Raw genomic sequence first — 15806 nt, 5'->3', positions numbered from 1 at the left:
CGCACTGTGCGTGCGCGGCTCCGCCCGCCGACGCGCGCGCTGGGGGCGTGCCCTTGCGTCCCGGCACCGCGCGTGCGCCGCCCGCCGACGGCCTCGGGCGCTGCGTTCGGCGCCGGCTTCCCCCGGACCGCGCAGTCTCCGCGCCGCCATGGCGGCCGTCAGGGCTCTGGCGGCGGCCCCCGCGCTCAGGCCGCTTCCGGGACTGCGGCGGCTCCCTCCCGGCGGGCGGGCGGCCCTCCACGGCTCCGCGCCGCGGCCCGGGCCCAGGGTCGCCCTGGTGAGTGCTCGGGCGGCCCCGAGGCCCCGAGGTCCCAAGGTCGGGCCCGCCGCCAGAGGTCGGTCGTCCTCCACCCGGGGACGCGGGGAGCCCGGCCGGCCGCGGGCGGCGGCTCCTCCCTCCTGTCCTGCGCAGCTGCTCCGGGCCAGCGCGCCCCCGCCCCCTCCCCCACCCCACCCCCGCAGCGCTTCCTACCCCCCCTCCCCGGCAGTGCCCCCTGCCCGCCCAGGCCAGCCCTGAACCCCCGTCAGCGCCCCCTGCCCCCACCCCCGGCAGGCCCCCCACTCAGTGCCCCCTGCACCCCCCCGCAGTGCCCTCTGCAGGCCCCCCACTCAGTGCCCCCTGCCCCCCCCAGCACCCCCTGCCCCATTCCGTCAGTGCCCCCAGGCTGGCCCTGCACCCCCCCCCCCGCAGTGCCCTCTGCAGGCCCCCCACTCAGTGCCCCCTGCCCGCCCAGGCCAGCCCTGACCCCCCTGTCAGCGCCCCCTGCCCCCACCCCCCGGCAGGCCCCCCACTCAGTGCCCCCTGCCCGTCCAGGCCAGCCCTGACCCCCCCCCGCAGCGCCCCCTGCCCCCCCTCAGCGTTCCCTGCCCCCCCTCAGCACCCCCTGCCCCATCCCGTCAGCGCCCCCAGGCCAGCCCTGCCACCACCCCCCAGTCAGCGCCCCCTGCAGGCCCCCCTCCTCAGCGCCCCCTGTCCCCCTCGACGTCCCCTGCCCACCCAGGCGGGCCGTGCCCCGTCAGTGCCCCGCCCCCTCTTTGCAGGTGTTGTCCGGCTGTGGGGTCTATGACGGGACGGAGATCCACGAGGCCTCCGCGTAAGTGGTGGGCTGGAGCGCCCCACGCAAGAGACAACCTGTGTTTCAAGTGCCGCCTTTGGGTTTAGAGTGGTGACCGTGGAAAGCGTCGTTGGTGCTGGTTAATGCCTGTCAATTCCCGGTGCTTGGCAGCTCTGGGCACTGGCGACTTCCGTTAGGAGCTAGCTTCCTTCCGTTGGGTTCTCTGCCGGAGAAGGCATGTTTACGTACTAAGTCGTTGGCCCTGGCTTTCTGTATTTTTTTTTAATTATTATTGTCAAAGTGAGATCCAGAGGGGTCACAGATTCATATGGAAGGCAGTGAGTACGTTTCTTGTTCTACCTGTCACCTCCTCCCTCACGCCCCCCTGGTTTTCTGTGTTGCTGGAGCGCTGAGGTGGGCAGTACCGATAGGGCACCCCTCTGCCCGCTGGTAGATCCCCTTGTTCCATGGGGAGCCAGGCGCGTGGGGACCACTCCGCAGGCCTGGCAGCCTCCAAGCCACGAGCCGGGGACAGAGGCAGGCGCTAGCACGGCTGTGGAGGGGGGTGACGATTCCCAGGCACTGGGGCGCCCAGACCAGAGCCCAAATGCCCGTTACTGCCACTTGAGCAGGTTACTGGCCTTTGTGTCTCAGTTTCCTCCTCTGTGACGGTGGGAGAGCTGTGTCTGGGTGGGACCGGTGAGCATGTTCTTGTCCTGGGGGTCCTGCTGTTGCCGGGGTGGCTGGGGCTCCTGCCCTGCCTGCCCGTCTGCGCGTTTCCATCTCCTGGGGGAGCCTGGGAATGGGCTGAGCAGTGACAGCGGCCCCGGCCGCCTCCTAGTTGCTCCCGTGTCTTCAGTAGCGAGCGCAGGGCAGCGGCCTGGCTTGTAGCACCTCCAGGCTGCCGGGCACCTAGGCTGTAAAGGGAGCTCTTGGCAGCACATACACTGCACAGCCTGCCCTGTGGTTCTGTGCTCACCCCCCAGGAGCAAACCCCCCCCACCCCCCGCGCCATCAGCCCAGTATTTAGCTAACCTCCCATGTGCAAAAACACAACACAACTGGGCATGGGGGCTCCCGCCTGCAATCCCAGCTTCTCGGGGCTGGAGGATCTCAGTGTGAGTGCGCCAGACTCGGTGGTGTGCTCCCGTCATTCCAGCTCTCTAGGAAGCGTAAGTAAGGGACTGGTGATGCCGCCTGGCCCGTGTGTAAACTCCAGACCCTATTCCAGAAGTGACCGTAGCAAACTCATCTGGAAGTGCGGTGCAGGTGGTAGGGCAGGTGTGGCGCTTCTAGGTTGGCTTGTGTTGAAGCGTTGCTTGTGGTTTTCTCCTATGCAGGGTCCTGGTGCACCTGAGCCGTGGCGGAGCCGAGGTCCAGATTTTTGCCCCCGATATCCCTCAGATGCATGTGGTTGACCACGTGAAGGGCCAGCCTTCTGAGAGCGAGAGCAGGTGCGGGCGCGCGGGGCCAGGAGGAAGCTGTCCACAGGCCCCAGGGCTGCGTAGCACAGCCGCTGCGGCTGGCTCGTCTCTCCCCGAGACGCGGCCCCTGCCCGGTCCTCCTTCCCGCCCGTGCTTAGCACCATGCTGCCAGCTGCTGCGTGAAGGAAGATGCTCGTGCCTTGGTTTTGCTGTGTGGTGGCAGCATCTCTGCCGTCGTCCACCAGTTAGGTGTCGTGTGGGCCGGGCTGCTTCTCTTGTGTGCTGTGCTTCTCCTGCACACCGTACTCCAGGGCTCTGCCTGACTCCTGTTGTGTACAAGACCAGGCTGGTTGTTGTTTGTTTGTTTTGGGGTTTTTTTTTTTGTCGGTCATGGGGCTTGAACTCTGGGCCTGGGCACTGTCACCGAGCTCTTCAACTCAAGGCTAGCGCTCTTCCACTTGAGCCACAGCGCCACTTCCAGTTTTCTGGTGGTTAACTGGAGATAAGTCTCACGGACTTTCTTGCCTAGGCTGGCTTTGAACTTCGATCCTCAGGTCTCAGCCTCCCGAGTAGCCCATGCCCGGCTCTGCTGTTTGTTTATTTGCCTGTGCCACCCTCGCGGGTGGCAGTGGCTTCCTGCTGTGGCTTGCTAGGCCCCACTCCACCCCGGGGAAGTGCCCCGAGTTGTGCTTGTTGTGGGGACAGGGAGGGGTTTCCACGTCCCGTTGCCCCGCGGAGGGGCAGCCTGCGGGACTGCAGTGTCGAAGCCCCTGCTTTTCCAGGCGGCAGCGTAAGTGCTGCCGGCCTCACGCTGGGTGTAGGAAGTCTCCCCAGTGCTGCCCAGCCTCAGCCCTGCTCCACCTTGCTTATGTCACGTCCGTTTGCCTCGGTCCCAGGAACGTTTTGGCCGAGTCGGCGAGAATTGCGCGAGGCAAGATCAGCAGCCTGGCCCAGCTCAGCGCCTCCAACCACGACGCCGCCATCTTCCCCGGAGGATTTGGAGCTGCCAAGAACCTGTGGGTGTCTGGAGCGTCAGGCTCTAGCGCGGCACGCTGCCGGGGCGGGGCCTCTTTCTCTGCGCTCTCTGGACATTCCGGGCCCCTGACGGCTGTCAGGGCGGGGCGCGCGGACCCCTTTACCTGACCACCCGCCACGGGCAGGGCGCGTCCTGACAGGGTCAGCCTGCGTGCTCCCTGCGTGCAGACGCCGCTTCCGGCGGGGCCGCGGTGGGTCTTTTCTCTCTTCTGGTCTCGGCCTCAGCCCGTCCCTCCCGCGAGGGCCAGGAGCACCTGTGCCTGAGCACTGAGCAGCTGCTGCTCGGTGTCCTGGGCCCGCAGGTGAAGGGCGTGTGTAACTTCCCGGGGTGTGGCCAGTCGCCTGCCTACCCCTCCCCCCCACGGCAGAATGCCCCTTTGTCTCCCCTTGCCGGGGGCGGGGGGGGGGGGGGCGGTTCAGGTACTCTTCCTCCCTGGAAGCCCACCCCATCCCGACCACTCCCCGCTGCAGAGCCCGTGGGCAGCAGGCACGCGCCCTTGGCTCGCGGCGGCCTGCGTCTCGCTGTCTTCACGTGACTGCGCTTTTCATTCCTTCCTGGCAGGGCGGTTACTTCTTGCCTGGAAGGATGAGCAGAGCTCAGGTCCAGATTGGGTGAAGGGCCGGCTGGAGACCCGCTGGGGACTCTGTTCTGCTAGCGGAGGCGCCGGGATGGGGGTGTGGGGGGCTCTGGGTGAGAGGGTGACTGCTGTTCCCGTTGAGCGCGGCCTTACCGCAGGCGAGCTGAGACCGTGGCACCGCCGGCCCCCGGCACCAGCAGGTCTCTGCTTCCCCCGAGCTGGCTGCTGGACACGAGATGGAAGTCCCACCCCTGCGCTGTGGCCAGGCCACTGCTGCCTGCTTCCTGTCCTCACCCTGCCGTGCTAGAGGACTGCGCTCGTGTCGGCAGTGGCTGGGCGCACCCCTCCCGTACTTGCTCCCCGGGAAGTCACACACGCCCTTCACGTGCGGGCCCAGGACACCGAGCAGCGGCTGCTCAGTGCTCAGGCACAGGTGCTCCTGGCCCTCGCGGGAGGGACGGGCTGAGGCCGAGACCAGAAGAGAGAAAAGAGCCACCGCGGCCCCGCTGGAAGCGGCGTCTGCACGCAGGGAGCACTGGTGCCAGGAGCCTTAGCTGCTAGTGACGCTAACACGTGTTGTTTCAAGCTGGAACTGGCAAGCTTGCTGCCTCTTGGGAGCAGTCGCCACAGGAGGGTTGGTGCCCTCGATGCCAGCTTTCCGGACTGAGCAGGCCGCCCTGGGGAGACCCCTGGGCTGAGGCGCCAGCCCCGCGGCAGATCCGACAAGACAGGGCAGGACAGAGGCACACCCTAGAGTCGAGGGTCCTGGCAGTGTGGAGGCCCCCTCGCGGACCCCTGCGTGGCCGGCCACTCGTGGCCACTCCTAGGGTCGGTTAGTCAAGTACTTGTCTCACTGCGTTATTTTCTGAAACTTGTGGCGTGTCTTGCTTCCCCTGGGCTTTGAAATGGGGCGTGATCACAGCTTGCTCTGCCGGGGCCTGGGCCTGGTGCCTTCCCTTCTCTACTGTGCACCCACACAGGTGTTGTTCATGCTGGTGTGCCCTTGCAGGGCTCACCCTGTGTCGGGGGTGTGCCCTTGCAGAGCTCGCCCTGTGTCTGGGGTGTGCCCTTGCAGAGCTCGCCCTGTGTCTGGGGTGTGCCCTTGCAGAGCTCGCCCTGTGTCTGGGGTGTGCCCTTGCAGAGCTCGCCCTGTGTCTGGGGTGTGCCCTTGCAGAGCTCGCCCTGTGTCTGGGGTGTGCCCTTGCAGAGCTCGCCCTGTGTCTGGGGTGCGCCCTGGCAGGGCTCGCCCTGTGTCTGGGGTGTGCCCTGGCAGGGCTCGCCCTGTGTCTGGGGTGTGCCCTTGCAGAGCTCGCCCTGTGTCTGGGGTGTGCCCTTGCAGAGCTCGCCCTGTGTCTGGGGTGTGCCCTTGCAGGGCTCGCCCTGTGTCTGGGGTGTGCCCTTGCAGGGCTCGCCCTGTGTCTGGGGTGTGCCCTTGCAGGGCTCGCCCCGTGTCTGGGGTGTGCCCTGGCAGCGCTCGGCCCACGGTGCCGCGGGAGCTGCTCAGGAGGCCTCTCTCACGGCAGGAGCACCTTTGCCGTGGACGGGAAAGACTGCAAGGTGGACAAGGACGTGGAGCGAGTCCTGAAGGAGTTTCATGCTGCCGGGAAGCCCATCGGGTAGGTTTGGGGGGGGCGCCCCTCTGTTGGCCAGCAGCTGCCATCTGGGTCCTGGGGGGCTAGGTGCGCCTCGTCCAGGCTGTCCTCCGTTCAGCAGCGCAGCTCCAAAGGCCTGGTCAGGCAGTCGCGTTGTCCTCGGATGGCTGGACGGGCAGGGGCTCCCCCAGCGGAGACTTCCAGAATGTTCACAGTTGGTCCTTCCTGGCCCCCGCGTGCACCTCCTGCCCTCCTTCCCAGTTCAGAGCAGCTCCTTGGCCCCGCTCCGGGCCCTGGGCAGGGACGTGGCTCAGGTGTGTGCAGTGGCTTGGGGGCTGGCGCTGGCCTCTGTCCCCTGGGAAGGCCGGAGGCCCCTGTGGAGGGATGGCCCCGGTCCCGACGGCCATTGCCCACTGCGAGCGTCACCCTGCACCCAGCCCGGTCTGCGTCCAGGATGCCCTGGTCGCCTGAGTGCCTCAGACCGGCCTCCCGAAGTGGCTGGGCTGGGCGGAGGAGGGGGAGGAGGGGGAGGAGGGGGAGGAGGGGGAGGGGGAGGAGTCCTGCGCTGGGGCTGCCTTCGCCCTCGGTGCCCTGCAGGACACCCAGGAGGGCCGGTGCCCGAGCTTGCCAGCGTGAGGGCAGACACTGCGGGTTCTCGCACAGGTCCCACGCTCGGCCTCGGAGCCGAACGGCGGCCCTGCCCGCCCGCGCCCGGGCGGTGCCGGAGGGGGGCAGGGCACTGGGTGGGGGCAGGGCGCTGGGTGGGGGCAGGGCGCTGGGTGGGGCCCGTGCCCGGCCGGCCGCCCGCTGCAGGACGGAAGCCGTCTTGGGGCTCAGAGGCCCCGGTGGCTCGCGGCAGTCACGGCCTCGTGCGGAGCGTGTTCGAGTGGGGTGCTGGGGGTGGGGGCGGGGCTGTGAGCCATGGTTCTCCCCGGCAGAGGCAGCTCCGCCCCGAGCGCGGGGCGGGCTGGGCCCGTGGGACGCCCCTCCTGGGCCGCCCCCAGGGCCGTCCAGAGCGCCGGGGTCGCCGGGAGCCCGTGCGGCCCGGCCGGCCAACACGCACCCCGCTTCTCGCACCTTCCAGCCTGTGCTGCATCGCGCCCGTGCTCGCAGCCAAGGTTCTCAGAGGCGTCGAGGTCACGGTGGGCCACGAGCAGGAAGAAGGCGGCAAGTGGCCCTACGCCGGGACTGCGGAGGCCATCAAGGCCCTGGGTGCCAAGCACTGCGTGAAGGGCGTCACCATATCCTTCCTGCCGGCCGCCCGCGGGGCGCGACCTCGCACTGTCCCCGGAGCCAGGCCTGCTGATCTCACTGCGGTGGCTGCCCACACTAGGCCATCCGACGGCGCCCGTTCCCGTGCCACACCGGGGTAGAGCCCTCTGCACTGGAGGGCCCGGAGCTGCTTGCTGCAGACCACAGGGGTCCTGGCAGCTCTGGTGGGGGGGCAGGTCTGGGGGGAGGGCAGGACTCTGTTCCTGGGTCCAGCAGCTCTGGTGGGGGGGGCAGGTCTGGGGGGAGGGCAGGTCTCTGTTCCTGGGTCCGGCAGCTCTGGGGGGAGGGCAGGACTCTGTTCCTGGGTCCGGCAGCTCTGGTGGGGGGGTCAGGTCTGGGGGGAGGGCAGGTCTCTGTTCCTGGGTCCGGCAGCTCTGGTGGGGGGGTCAGGTCTGGGGGGACGGGGAAGGTCTCTGTTCCTGGGTCCGGCAGCTCTGGTGGGGGGGCAGGTCTGGGGGGAGGGCAGGTCTCTGTTCCTGGGTCCGGCAGCTCTGGTGGGGGGGGCAGGTCTCTGTTCCTGGGTCTGGCAGCTCTGGTGGGGGGGGCAGGTCTCTGTTCCTGGGTCCAGCAGCTCTGGTGGGGGGGCAGGTCTGGGGGGAGGGCAGGTCTCTGTTCCTGGGTCCAGCAGCTCTGGTGGGGGGGCAGGTCTGGGGGGAGGGCAGGTCTCTGTTCCTGGGTCCGGCAGCTCTGGTGGGGGGGGCAGGTCTGGGGGGAGGGCAGGTCTCTGTTCCTGGGTCCGGCAGCTCTGGTGGGGGGGTCAGGTCTGGGGGGAGGGCAGGTCTCTGTTCCTGGGTCCGGCAGCTCTGGTGGGGGGGGCAGGTCTGGGGGGAGGGCAGGTCTCTGTTCCTGGGTCCGGCAGCTCTGAGGGGAGGGCAGGACTCTGTTCCTGGGTCCGGCAGCTCTGGTGGGGGGGTCAGGTCTGGGGGGAGGGCAGGTCTCTGTTCCTGGGTCCGGCAGCTCTGGTGGGGGGGGCAGGTCTGGGGGGAGGGCAGGTCTCTGTTCCTGGGTCCGGCAGCTCTGAGGGGAGGGCAGGACTCTGTTCCTGGGTCCGGCAGCTCTGGGGGACGGGGCAGGTCTCTGTTCCTGGGTCTGGCAGCTCTGGGGGAGGGCAGGTCCCGTTCCAGGGCTGTTGCTTCCGGGGGCTGGGGCCAGCCTGAAGTGTGCGGTGAATTCCCCCCCTGACTCCCGGAGCTTTTAGCTTTTTTCTTCTGGAAAGCTCGTGAGTTAGAAGCTGTTCCCTCTTGGGTGACTGTGGAGTTGGGGGTGGAACTCAGGCCCGTGCACCGAGCCCCTCCCCCCCGGCCCTTCGCTCTCAGTAGGAGAGTGAGCTGGGCCCCGTGGGCCGCAGTCTCGTGGGAGCTGAGCAGGCCGCTCTGGGAATGCTGGTGGCCCCTTTGGCTTCCGCCTTGGGTTTCTGCGGCCCGGCTGGGCGCTGCTTTCCCTAACTCCTGTGCACGAAGCTCACGTGGACCAGAAGAACAAGGTGGTCACTACCCCGGCCTTCATGTGTGAGACCGCGCTTCACCACATCCACGACGGGATTGGGGCCATGGTGAAGAAGGTGCTGGAACTCGCGGGGAAGTGACGCGCGGGCAGCTGCGTGGGCCCCTGGAGGAGGCCGTCGGGCCGCCGAGAGGGTCTGGGCCCCAGGCCGGAGCTCTGCCTGCGGAGGCCGCCCCGCCGCATCCGGAGCGGAGACCGAGCCCCCCCGGACCCTGAGTGCCCCCGCCACTGCGCCCTGAACACTGAGCCCCAGCCCCGCTGCTCCAGCCAGGGAACCCGAGGGACGCCCGCCACCCGCCCAGCTTTGGGCCTTCTGGAGGCCCAGTTTTTAAAGACACGGAATTGGAGGCTACAAATCATAATTAGAAAACCGGAAGTTATACGTATGGGCTTTTTTTTTAACGTCAAAGCAAGGGGGTTTCTAAGCCGGCGGTCTCCCCACCGCGGAGAGTCTCTGCCTTTCCACTGAAACCTAACAGCGGCCTCTCGCCTGCAACCGTGCGCAGGGCGCGGCGGTGGGCCTCTGCCCTGTCCACGCGGGTCTCCATCCACAGCTTGGAGACCAGGGGTCCCCGTGGCACACCTGGTGTGGGAAGAAAGATGGGAGGAGGCTGTGTGCTGATCCTGTGTGTGTCTGCGCCCACTGCCCCATTCTGGAACCTTCTGCACAATAGAGGCGGGAACCCCGGGCGGCATCCTTGGCAGTGGTGGCGGGAAGTTGGGTCCGCAGCGCGGTCTGGTGCTCGGAGCTGGGCTTAGGCCTGGTGGAGAGCAGCGTGGGCCCCCACCCCTGATGGGCCCGCTCCCCAGGCAGACGGCAGGTCCTGGCGCTTCTGTGGGGCCCCCGCGTTGGGGCCCCGTCTCATCCCACAGGTCCCGCCACGCTTGGGCCAGAGGCCTCACGTGCACGCGCAGTGGTGGGGGGGCAGACACTGGAGTGTCCACAGGAGAGCCTCGTGCCGCCACATTGGGGAGCAGCACCGCTGTCCCCAGCCGCGCAGCCCCGCCTCGGCACAGGCGCGCCCCCGGCCTCGTGGTGGCGGAGCTGCCCTCTGTCCCCAGCTGCCTCCGCGTGGCGCTGCTGCCGGGCTTCCCCTGAGAGAGTCCCCCCCCCCCGGGTGTCCCTCCCCTGTGTCATACTCCCAGCTGCTACCTGGCTGCGTCAGGCAGGCGGAGGCCAGTCCTGCGCACTGCGCCCCTGGCGGCGGGCCTGGCCCCTGCCCTGGGGAGCTGGGGAAGCGCTGCAGATGAGCGGAACGCGACTGTGCTTTAATCATCACCGCGGGGGGCTCCAGGGGACACTGCCGGAGAGTGCGGGGCTTCTGCAGGGTGAAATACAGCAAGCCCGGCACCGGTGGCCACCGAGAGGGCTGAGGATTGAGGTTTGAAGCCAGACGGGGCAGGAAAGTCCCTGGGACTCGTGTCTCCAATTAACCACCAGAAAACCCCGAAGCACAGCGGTGGCTTGAGGTGGGGGAGTGCTAACCTCGAGCAGAGAAGCTCAGGGACAGGGCCCAGACCTCAGTTCACGCGTCACACCCCACGTGTGTGTGTGTGTGCGCGCGTGCCTCTGAGCGCGGGGGCTGGGGTTTGTCCTGCCCTTGCAGTCGCAGAAGGCCCTGTTCTGGGGTCGTGGTATCGTTGCAGTTGCGGCTGGAGATCCTGTACCTTCAGATGAGGCTGGGGGTGAGGTTTGGCTGGGACTCGAGGACGGGGCTTCTGGCAGATTCCTAGAAGGGATGGCCGTGCGTGGTCCCCGGAGGAGGATGGCCAGGGGGCCCCAGGAGCGGCATCGAGTCGAGAGAGCAACGCAGATTCCCTTCCCCGGGGCGCGTGTGCTCCGGAGTGGCTGTCGCCGGCCGCTCGGCTCGCCGCGCCCTTGTCCGCACTGGGGTCTGAGCGCGGGCTCCACCCGGCCGTCCCAATGGCGTGTGCGCTGCCGTGCCGCGTGCCGGGGCGGGTGGTCCTGCCGTGCCGCGTGCCGGGGCGGGTGGTCCTGGTGTGCCGGGGCGGGTGGTCCTGCCGTGGTGCGTGCCGGGGCGGGTGGTCCTGCCGTGCCGCGTGCCGGGGCGGGTGGTCCTGCCGTGCCGCGTGCCGGGGCGGGTGGTCCTGCCGTGGTGCGTGCCGGGGCGGGTGGTCCTGCCGTGGTGCGTGCCGGGGCGGGTGGTCCTGCCGTGGTGCGTGCCGGGGCGGGTGGTCCGGGCCACCCCCCTGGTGACGTGGCCGTGCACGTTGCTGGCCCCTTGCTTGACTTTCCTGCTTGGCTGGAGCTGCCCTGCAGTGTCCCCAGGGGTGTTGCCATAGTCCCTGCTCGTTGAGACCCGCGGGTGGCGAGGCTGTGGGAGGGACTTCCTGGGAGGGCAGCATGGAAACGTCGGCGCCACCCGGGAACCGCCCCTGCGCCGAGCCCAGCGCCACACCAGGGCCTCCCGCGGGGCTGGGGCGCGTGAACTGCCCGGGCCTGGGCCCAGGGCTGCTTTGCCTTGCCTGCCGCCGCCGGGCGGGTCACCGGAGGAGCGGAGCTTTGGCCCGGCCAGCTCACCTGCGGCGCCCTGTGCACAAACTTTGTCAACTCAGAGGGGACAACCCGCGGCCTGGAGTGGCGTCGAGCCTGCCTTCCGCCCTCCGCCTGGTGTGACCGGGGCTGAAGATGCCCAGCGTGTGGGCTCTGCCCACGTGGACCCCGGGGCTGCAGGCGCGGCTGAGCCGAGGCGTGCTCTGGAGCGAGTTGTGGGGTGTTGGGGTGTCCGGGGAGGGCCCGAGCCAGCAGTGCCACCGCTGACGTGAGGCCATGCGGAGCCACTGCGGCCCTCGTGCCAGCGCTCCGCCTGGCACTGGGGTCCACTGAACGAGGGTGGCGGCGCCAGGCTTGCCAGAGGCTCCCGGGAGGAGATGGAGGCCCCGTGGCCGGGACTGTCACAACCCCGCAGTAACCGGGCCGGGACCGTGGAGTTGAGGCTTGGGGCCCCGGGGGCTGCAGCCTCCCGCCAGCGCCGGGCATTTATCGAGTGGGGTGCAGGGGCCCGCGTGCAGAAAGTGAGGTGTCAGCATGCTTGAAGTCACCAGCACCGCGCGTGTGCTACAAACTCACTCACGTGGTGAGTGACCTGCTGGGAAGCAGGGGTGGGCAGTGGATGACTGACGCTTTGCACGGGCTCTGACTGTCCCCAGGCTCCCACGGGGTTCGGGATGGCGCGAGCCCACACACGGAGGAGGAGAGAAGTCTGACTTCCTGCCAAGCCAGGCCTGGCTGACATCCTCAGGAAACAGCGTTCTGGGAGTACGCTGGGCGGAGGCCTTCCAGCCTCCCGGTCCTTTAGGGGTTCTCAGCTCAGCTTTGGGGCTCACACAGGAGCCAGCCAGGGCGTGATGGGTGGGCCCGGTCCCTGGGACAGCAGGCTGGTGACCAAAGGCTCCCTGGTTCCCGGGCAGGGCTGCAGTTTTAGGTACCACCACCAGGGGGCACGGCGGGCCCATCTTGGGTGCTTCCGGCGGGCCCTGGTGCTGGCCTGGGAGGGTGGCCTCTCGGGCCACCTTGCCAGCACCACCTAGTCAGGGCTGTCATCTTCCCAGGTCTCCTGGGCCCCGCCTGCCCCGCGCCTCCACCCCCTCTGGTCTCCACCGGCTCCAAGCTGAATCCATTCCCAGTGGCTCCACTTCCTGCCCGCCGGCCACAGGGCTGGCTCCTCCTGCCCTCTGGCCCCCTGGGGCACCTCTCCTACCCCGTCCTCGAGTGAGCCTCCACTGCCCACCTCCTTGATGCCCCTCTGCTCCCCAGACACCACCTGTGAACTGGGGAGTCCCACACTCCTGTCTCCATCCTGTGATCCTGACACACCAGTTCTGCCAGGCCTTGCGACCGCCCGGGCCCCCCACCCCTGCCAGGCCCTGCGCCCGCCCGGGCCCCCCACCCCTGCCAGGCCCTGCGCCCGCCCGGGCCCCCCACCCCTGCCAGGCCCTGCGCCCGCCCGGGCCCCCCACCCCTGCCAGGCCCTGCGCCCGCCCGGGCCCCCCACTCCTGCCAGGCCCTGCGCCCACCCGGGCCCCCCACCCCTGCCAGGCCATGCGCCCGCCCGGGCCCCCCACTCCTGCCAGGCCCTGTGCCCGCCCGGGCCCCCCCACCCCTGCCAGGCCATGCGCCCGCCCGGGCCCCCCACTCCTGCCAGGCCCTGTGCCCGCCCTGGCCCCCCACTCCTGCCAGGCCCTGAGGTCACCTGGGCCCCCCAACCCTGCCAGGCCCTGTGCCCGCCCGGGCCCCCCCACTCCTGCCAGGCCCTGCGCCCACCCAGGCCCCCCACTCCTGCCAGGCCCTGCGCCCGCCCAGGCCCCCCACTCCTGCCAGGCTCTGAGGTCACCTGGGCCCCCCACTCCTGCCAGGCCCTGCGCCCGTCCGGGCCCCCCCACTCCTGCCAGGCCCTGCACCCACCCGGGCCCCCCACCCCTGCCAGGCCCTGCGCCCGCCCGGGCCCCCCCACTCCTGCCAGGCCCTGCGCCCACCCAGGCCCCCACTCCTGCCAGGCCCTGCGCCCCGCCCAGGCCCCCCACTCCTGCCAGGCTCTGAGGTCACCTGGGCCCCCCACCCCTGCCAGGCCCTGCGCCCGCCCGGGCCCCCCACCCCTGCCAGGCCCTGCGCCCGCCCGGGCCCCCCACTCCTGCCAGGCTCTGAGGTCACCTGGGCCCCCCACCCCTGCCAGGCCCTGCACCCGCCCGGGCCCCCCACTCCTGCCAGGCTCTGAGGTCACCTGGGCCCCCCACCCCTGCCAGGCCCTGCACCCGCCCGGGCCCCCGCTCCTGCAATGCCTCAGCCCTGGGTCCTTTTGGGTCCCTCGGGCCCAACCAGACTCTGCAGCTACCGTGGCCTCTCGGTCACCTACGCCCTCCCGAGCCAGCCCACCTGGCAAGCGGCGCCCGGCACCCAGCCTCCTTGTAGCCCTGGCGCACGCTTACACACGCAGGCTCCCGTGCGCTTACACGCGGGCTCCGCCGCCCTGGTGCGCACTTGCACACGCAGGCTCCCGCCGCCCTGGCGCGCACTTGCACACGCAGGCTCCGCCGCCCTGGCACACGCTTACACGCAGGCTCCCGTGTGCTTACACACGCAGGCTCCCGCCGCCCTGGCACATGCTTGCACGCGGGCTCCGTCGCCGCGCGTCAGCTCCCTGGCACTGAGGACGGAGCTGCCGAGCCGCCAGCGGGGCCGGCGCGTCCCGAGCGCGGTGGGCCGTGGTCTGAGTGGCGCCAGACGCCAGAAGCCCAGGAGCTGGGTGCCCGGCGGGGGGCCGCCTCGACGCCACCCTAGCCTAGCGTGTGACGCCCCAGCACACCATTCCTGTCATTGAAACCGAGGCTTCCGAGGCGCCCGGGGGCTCGTAGGGGGAAGTAGAGGAAGGGCAGAGCTCCCCGTCCCTTCCCCACCCACCCGACCGAGGCCACGCCGGCCTGGGGTGCTGGGGAGACGGGGCTGAGCGGCAAGCCCGACACAGAACAACGGGCTGCCCAGACGTCCTCTGCTCCCCCTGCCCGTCCCCCACCTCCCCCTGCCCGCCCCCGACCTCCCCCTCTCCGCCTCCGACCTCCCCATGCCCGCCCCCGACCTCCCCCTCTCCGCCTCCGACCTCCCCCTGCCCGCCCCCGACCTCCCCCTCTCCGCCCCCGACCTCCCCCTCTCCGCCCCCCACCTCCCCCTGCCCACCCCCGACCTCCCCCTGCCCGCCCCCGACCTCCCCCTGCCCGCCCCCGACCTCCCCCTCTCTGCCCCAACCTCCCCCTCTCCGCCCCCCACCTCCCCCTCTCCGCCCCTGACCTCCCCCTCTCCGCCCCCCACCTCCCCCTGCCCGCCCCCCACCTCCCCCTGCCCGCCCCCCACCTCCCCCTGCCCGCCCCCGACCTCCCCCGGCCTCCTTCATGTGAGCTTTGCAGGCTGTCACGCAGTGCGGGGGGCCGGTTCACCCCCCGTTCTCTTCCCCATACGCACTGGAGGTCCCTCCGTGCGTGGTCATGGCGTGTGAGCTGACCCCACTGTCTGGGTGCACACGCACATGCACACACACACACACACACACCCCAGCTGCTCATCTACTGAGGGGCAGGCTGGCGCCTTGCGGGCTCGGGGGCCTGTGTGGGGCTCTCCGCGGGCCCGGGGCGCTTCACCTTCAGCGGATTCCACGCGGGGGGCTCTGACACGGGCGTCGTGGTGGTGTCGCCGCTGGCCCGTGGCGCCTCCCCTGACGGCGGGGCCCGGTCTCTGCGGGCGCTGGCTTGCTTCGGTGTGTCTTTTGGGGGCGTCTGTGGAGTGCTTTGCCTGTTGCGGTCAGTGTGTGCTTTTCTGTTGCGGTGGTGTTGCGGTGGTGTTGCAGTGGTTTGCGGTGGTGTTGCGGTGGTTTGCGGTGGTGTTGCGGTGGTGTTGTGGTGGTGTTGTGGTGGTGTTGCGGTGGTGTTGCGGTGGTGTTGCGGTGGTGTTCAATATGTCGTGCGGCTCGCAGTCTTCCGCCGGCACCGTCTGGAGTTCCCCGCGCCGTCCTTGCTCCGGGCCCCCACCCAGCGCCCCCCACCCCTGCCGTGGCTGCGCAGAGCCAAGTTCTTACCTTTAATCTGCTGAGCAGATTTCTTCCACATATGGTGCTGGTGACTACGCTCCAAAAGGTCACTCCTGCCAAGCCAAATGTCATTTTCTTTCACGTGTGGTTTCCTGGGACTTTCACAGCTGTGTTTTATAAGGATGTTGTGGTCCAACTTGAATTAGGCTTATGAAGGGTAACAGATTAGTGTCTAGCTAAATTGTTTTTAACACGTGGGTGGCAAGTTGCTCCAGCCCTATTTGTTGAAGACTTTCCTTGCTCCATTTAGGTGCCTTTGCCCATTTCAAGGATCCATCGGACATATGTAGGTGGTTCTTTCTGGTAACTTGAGATTACAGACTTGCGCCACCATCCCCTCCTTGTTTTTGAGATAGAATCTCACTAGCTTTTTGCCCAGGCTTGCATGTTTTCTCTGTCTACCTCCTGAGTTGCAGTTCCTTTTCTTGTGCTGTCTGTGTCCAGTTGGGTATTGGGATGACATTGTGTCTGTCCGGTTGGGTATTAGGATGACATTGTGTCTGTCCGGTTGGGTATTAGGATGACATTGTGTCTGTCCGGTTGGGTATTAGGATGACATTGTGTCTGTGTCCGGTTGGGTATTAGGATGACATTGTGTCTGTGTCCAGTTCAGTAGTAGGATGACATTGTGTCTGTGTCCAGTTGGGTATTAGGATGACATTGTGTCTGTGTCCAGTTGGGTATTAGGATGACATTGTCTGTGTCCGGTTGGGTATTAGGATGACATTGTGTCTGTGTCCAGTTGGGTATT

General features: G+C 68.6%; 1 protein-coding gene across 2 annotated transcripts; it reads left to right on the top strand.

The window, feature by feature from the left end:
- Nucleotides 1–79: 79 nt before the first annotated feature.
- Gatd3 (glutamine amidotransferase class 1 domain containing 3) lies at nucleotides 80–15223 on the top strand. 2 transcript variants are annotated; one of them, XM_048346153.1, is made up of 8 exons: nucleotides 80–277; nucleotides 1042–1094; nucleotides 2396–2509; nucleotides 3376–3495; nucleotides 5616–5708; nucleotides 6769–6925; nucleotides 8413–8576; nucleotides 15220–15223. In XM_048346153.1, the coding sequence occupies exons 1-7, from the start codon at nucleotides 149–151 to the stop codon at nucleotides 8539–8541; spliced, it is 795 nt and encodes a 264-aa protein (XP_048202110.1). In that variant the 5' UTR covers nucleotides 80–148; the 3' UTR covers nucleotides 8542–8576; nucleotides 15220–15223. The 2 variants fall into 2 exon arrangements, with proteins under 2 accessions (XP_048202110.1, XP_048202109.1); XM_048346152.1 differs by lacking the exon at nucleotides 15220–15223 and having other exon boundaries at nucleotides 8413–8839.
- The last annotated feature ends 583 nt before the right edge of the window (nucleotides 15224–15806 follow it).

The sequence above is a fragment of the Perognathus longimembris genome, chromosome 5 (genome assembly GCF_023159225.1).
Source record: "Perognathus longimembris pacificus isolate PPM17 chromosome 5, ASM2315922v1, whole genome shotgun sequence".
In the NCBI taxonomy this organism is placed as follows: domain Eukaryota; kingdom Metazoa; phylum Chordata; class Mammalia; order Rodentia; family Heteromyidae; genus Perognathus; species Perognathus longimembris.
Note: the sequence above shows the minus strand (reverse complement) of the source record. Positions and strands in the feature narration are given on the sequence as shown.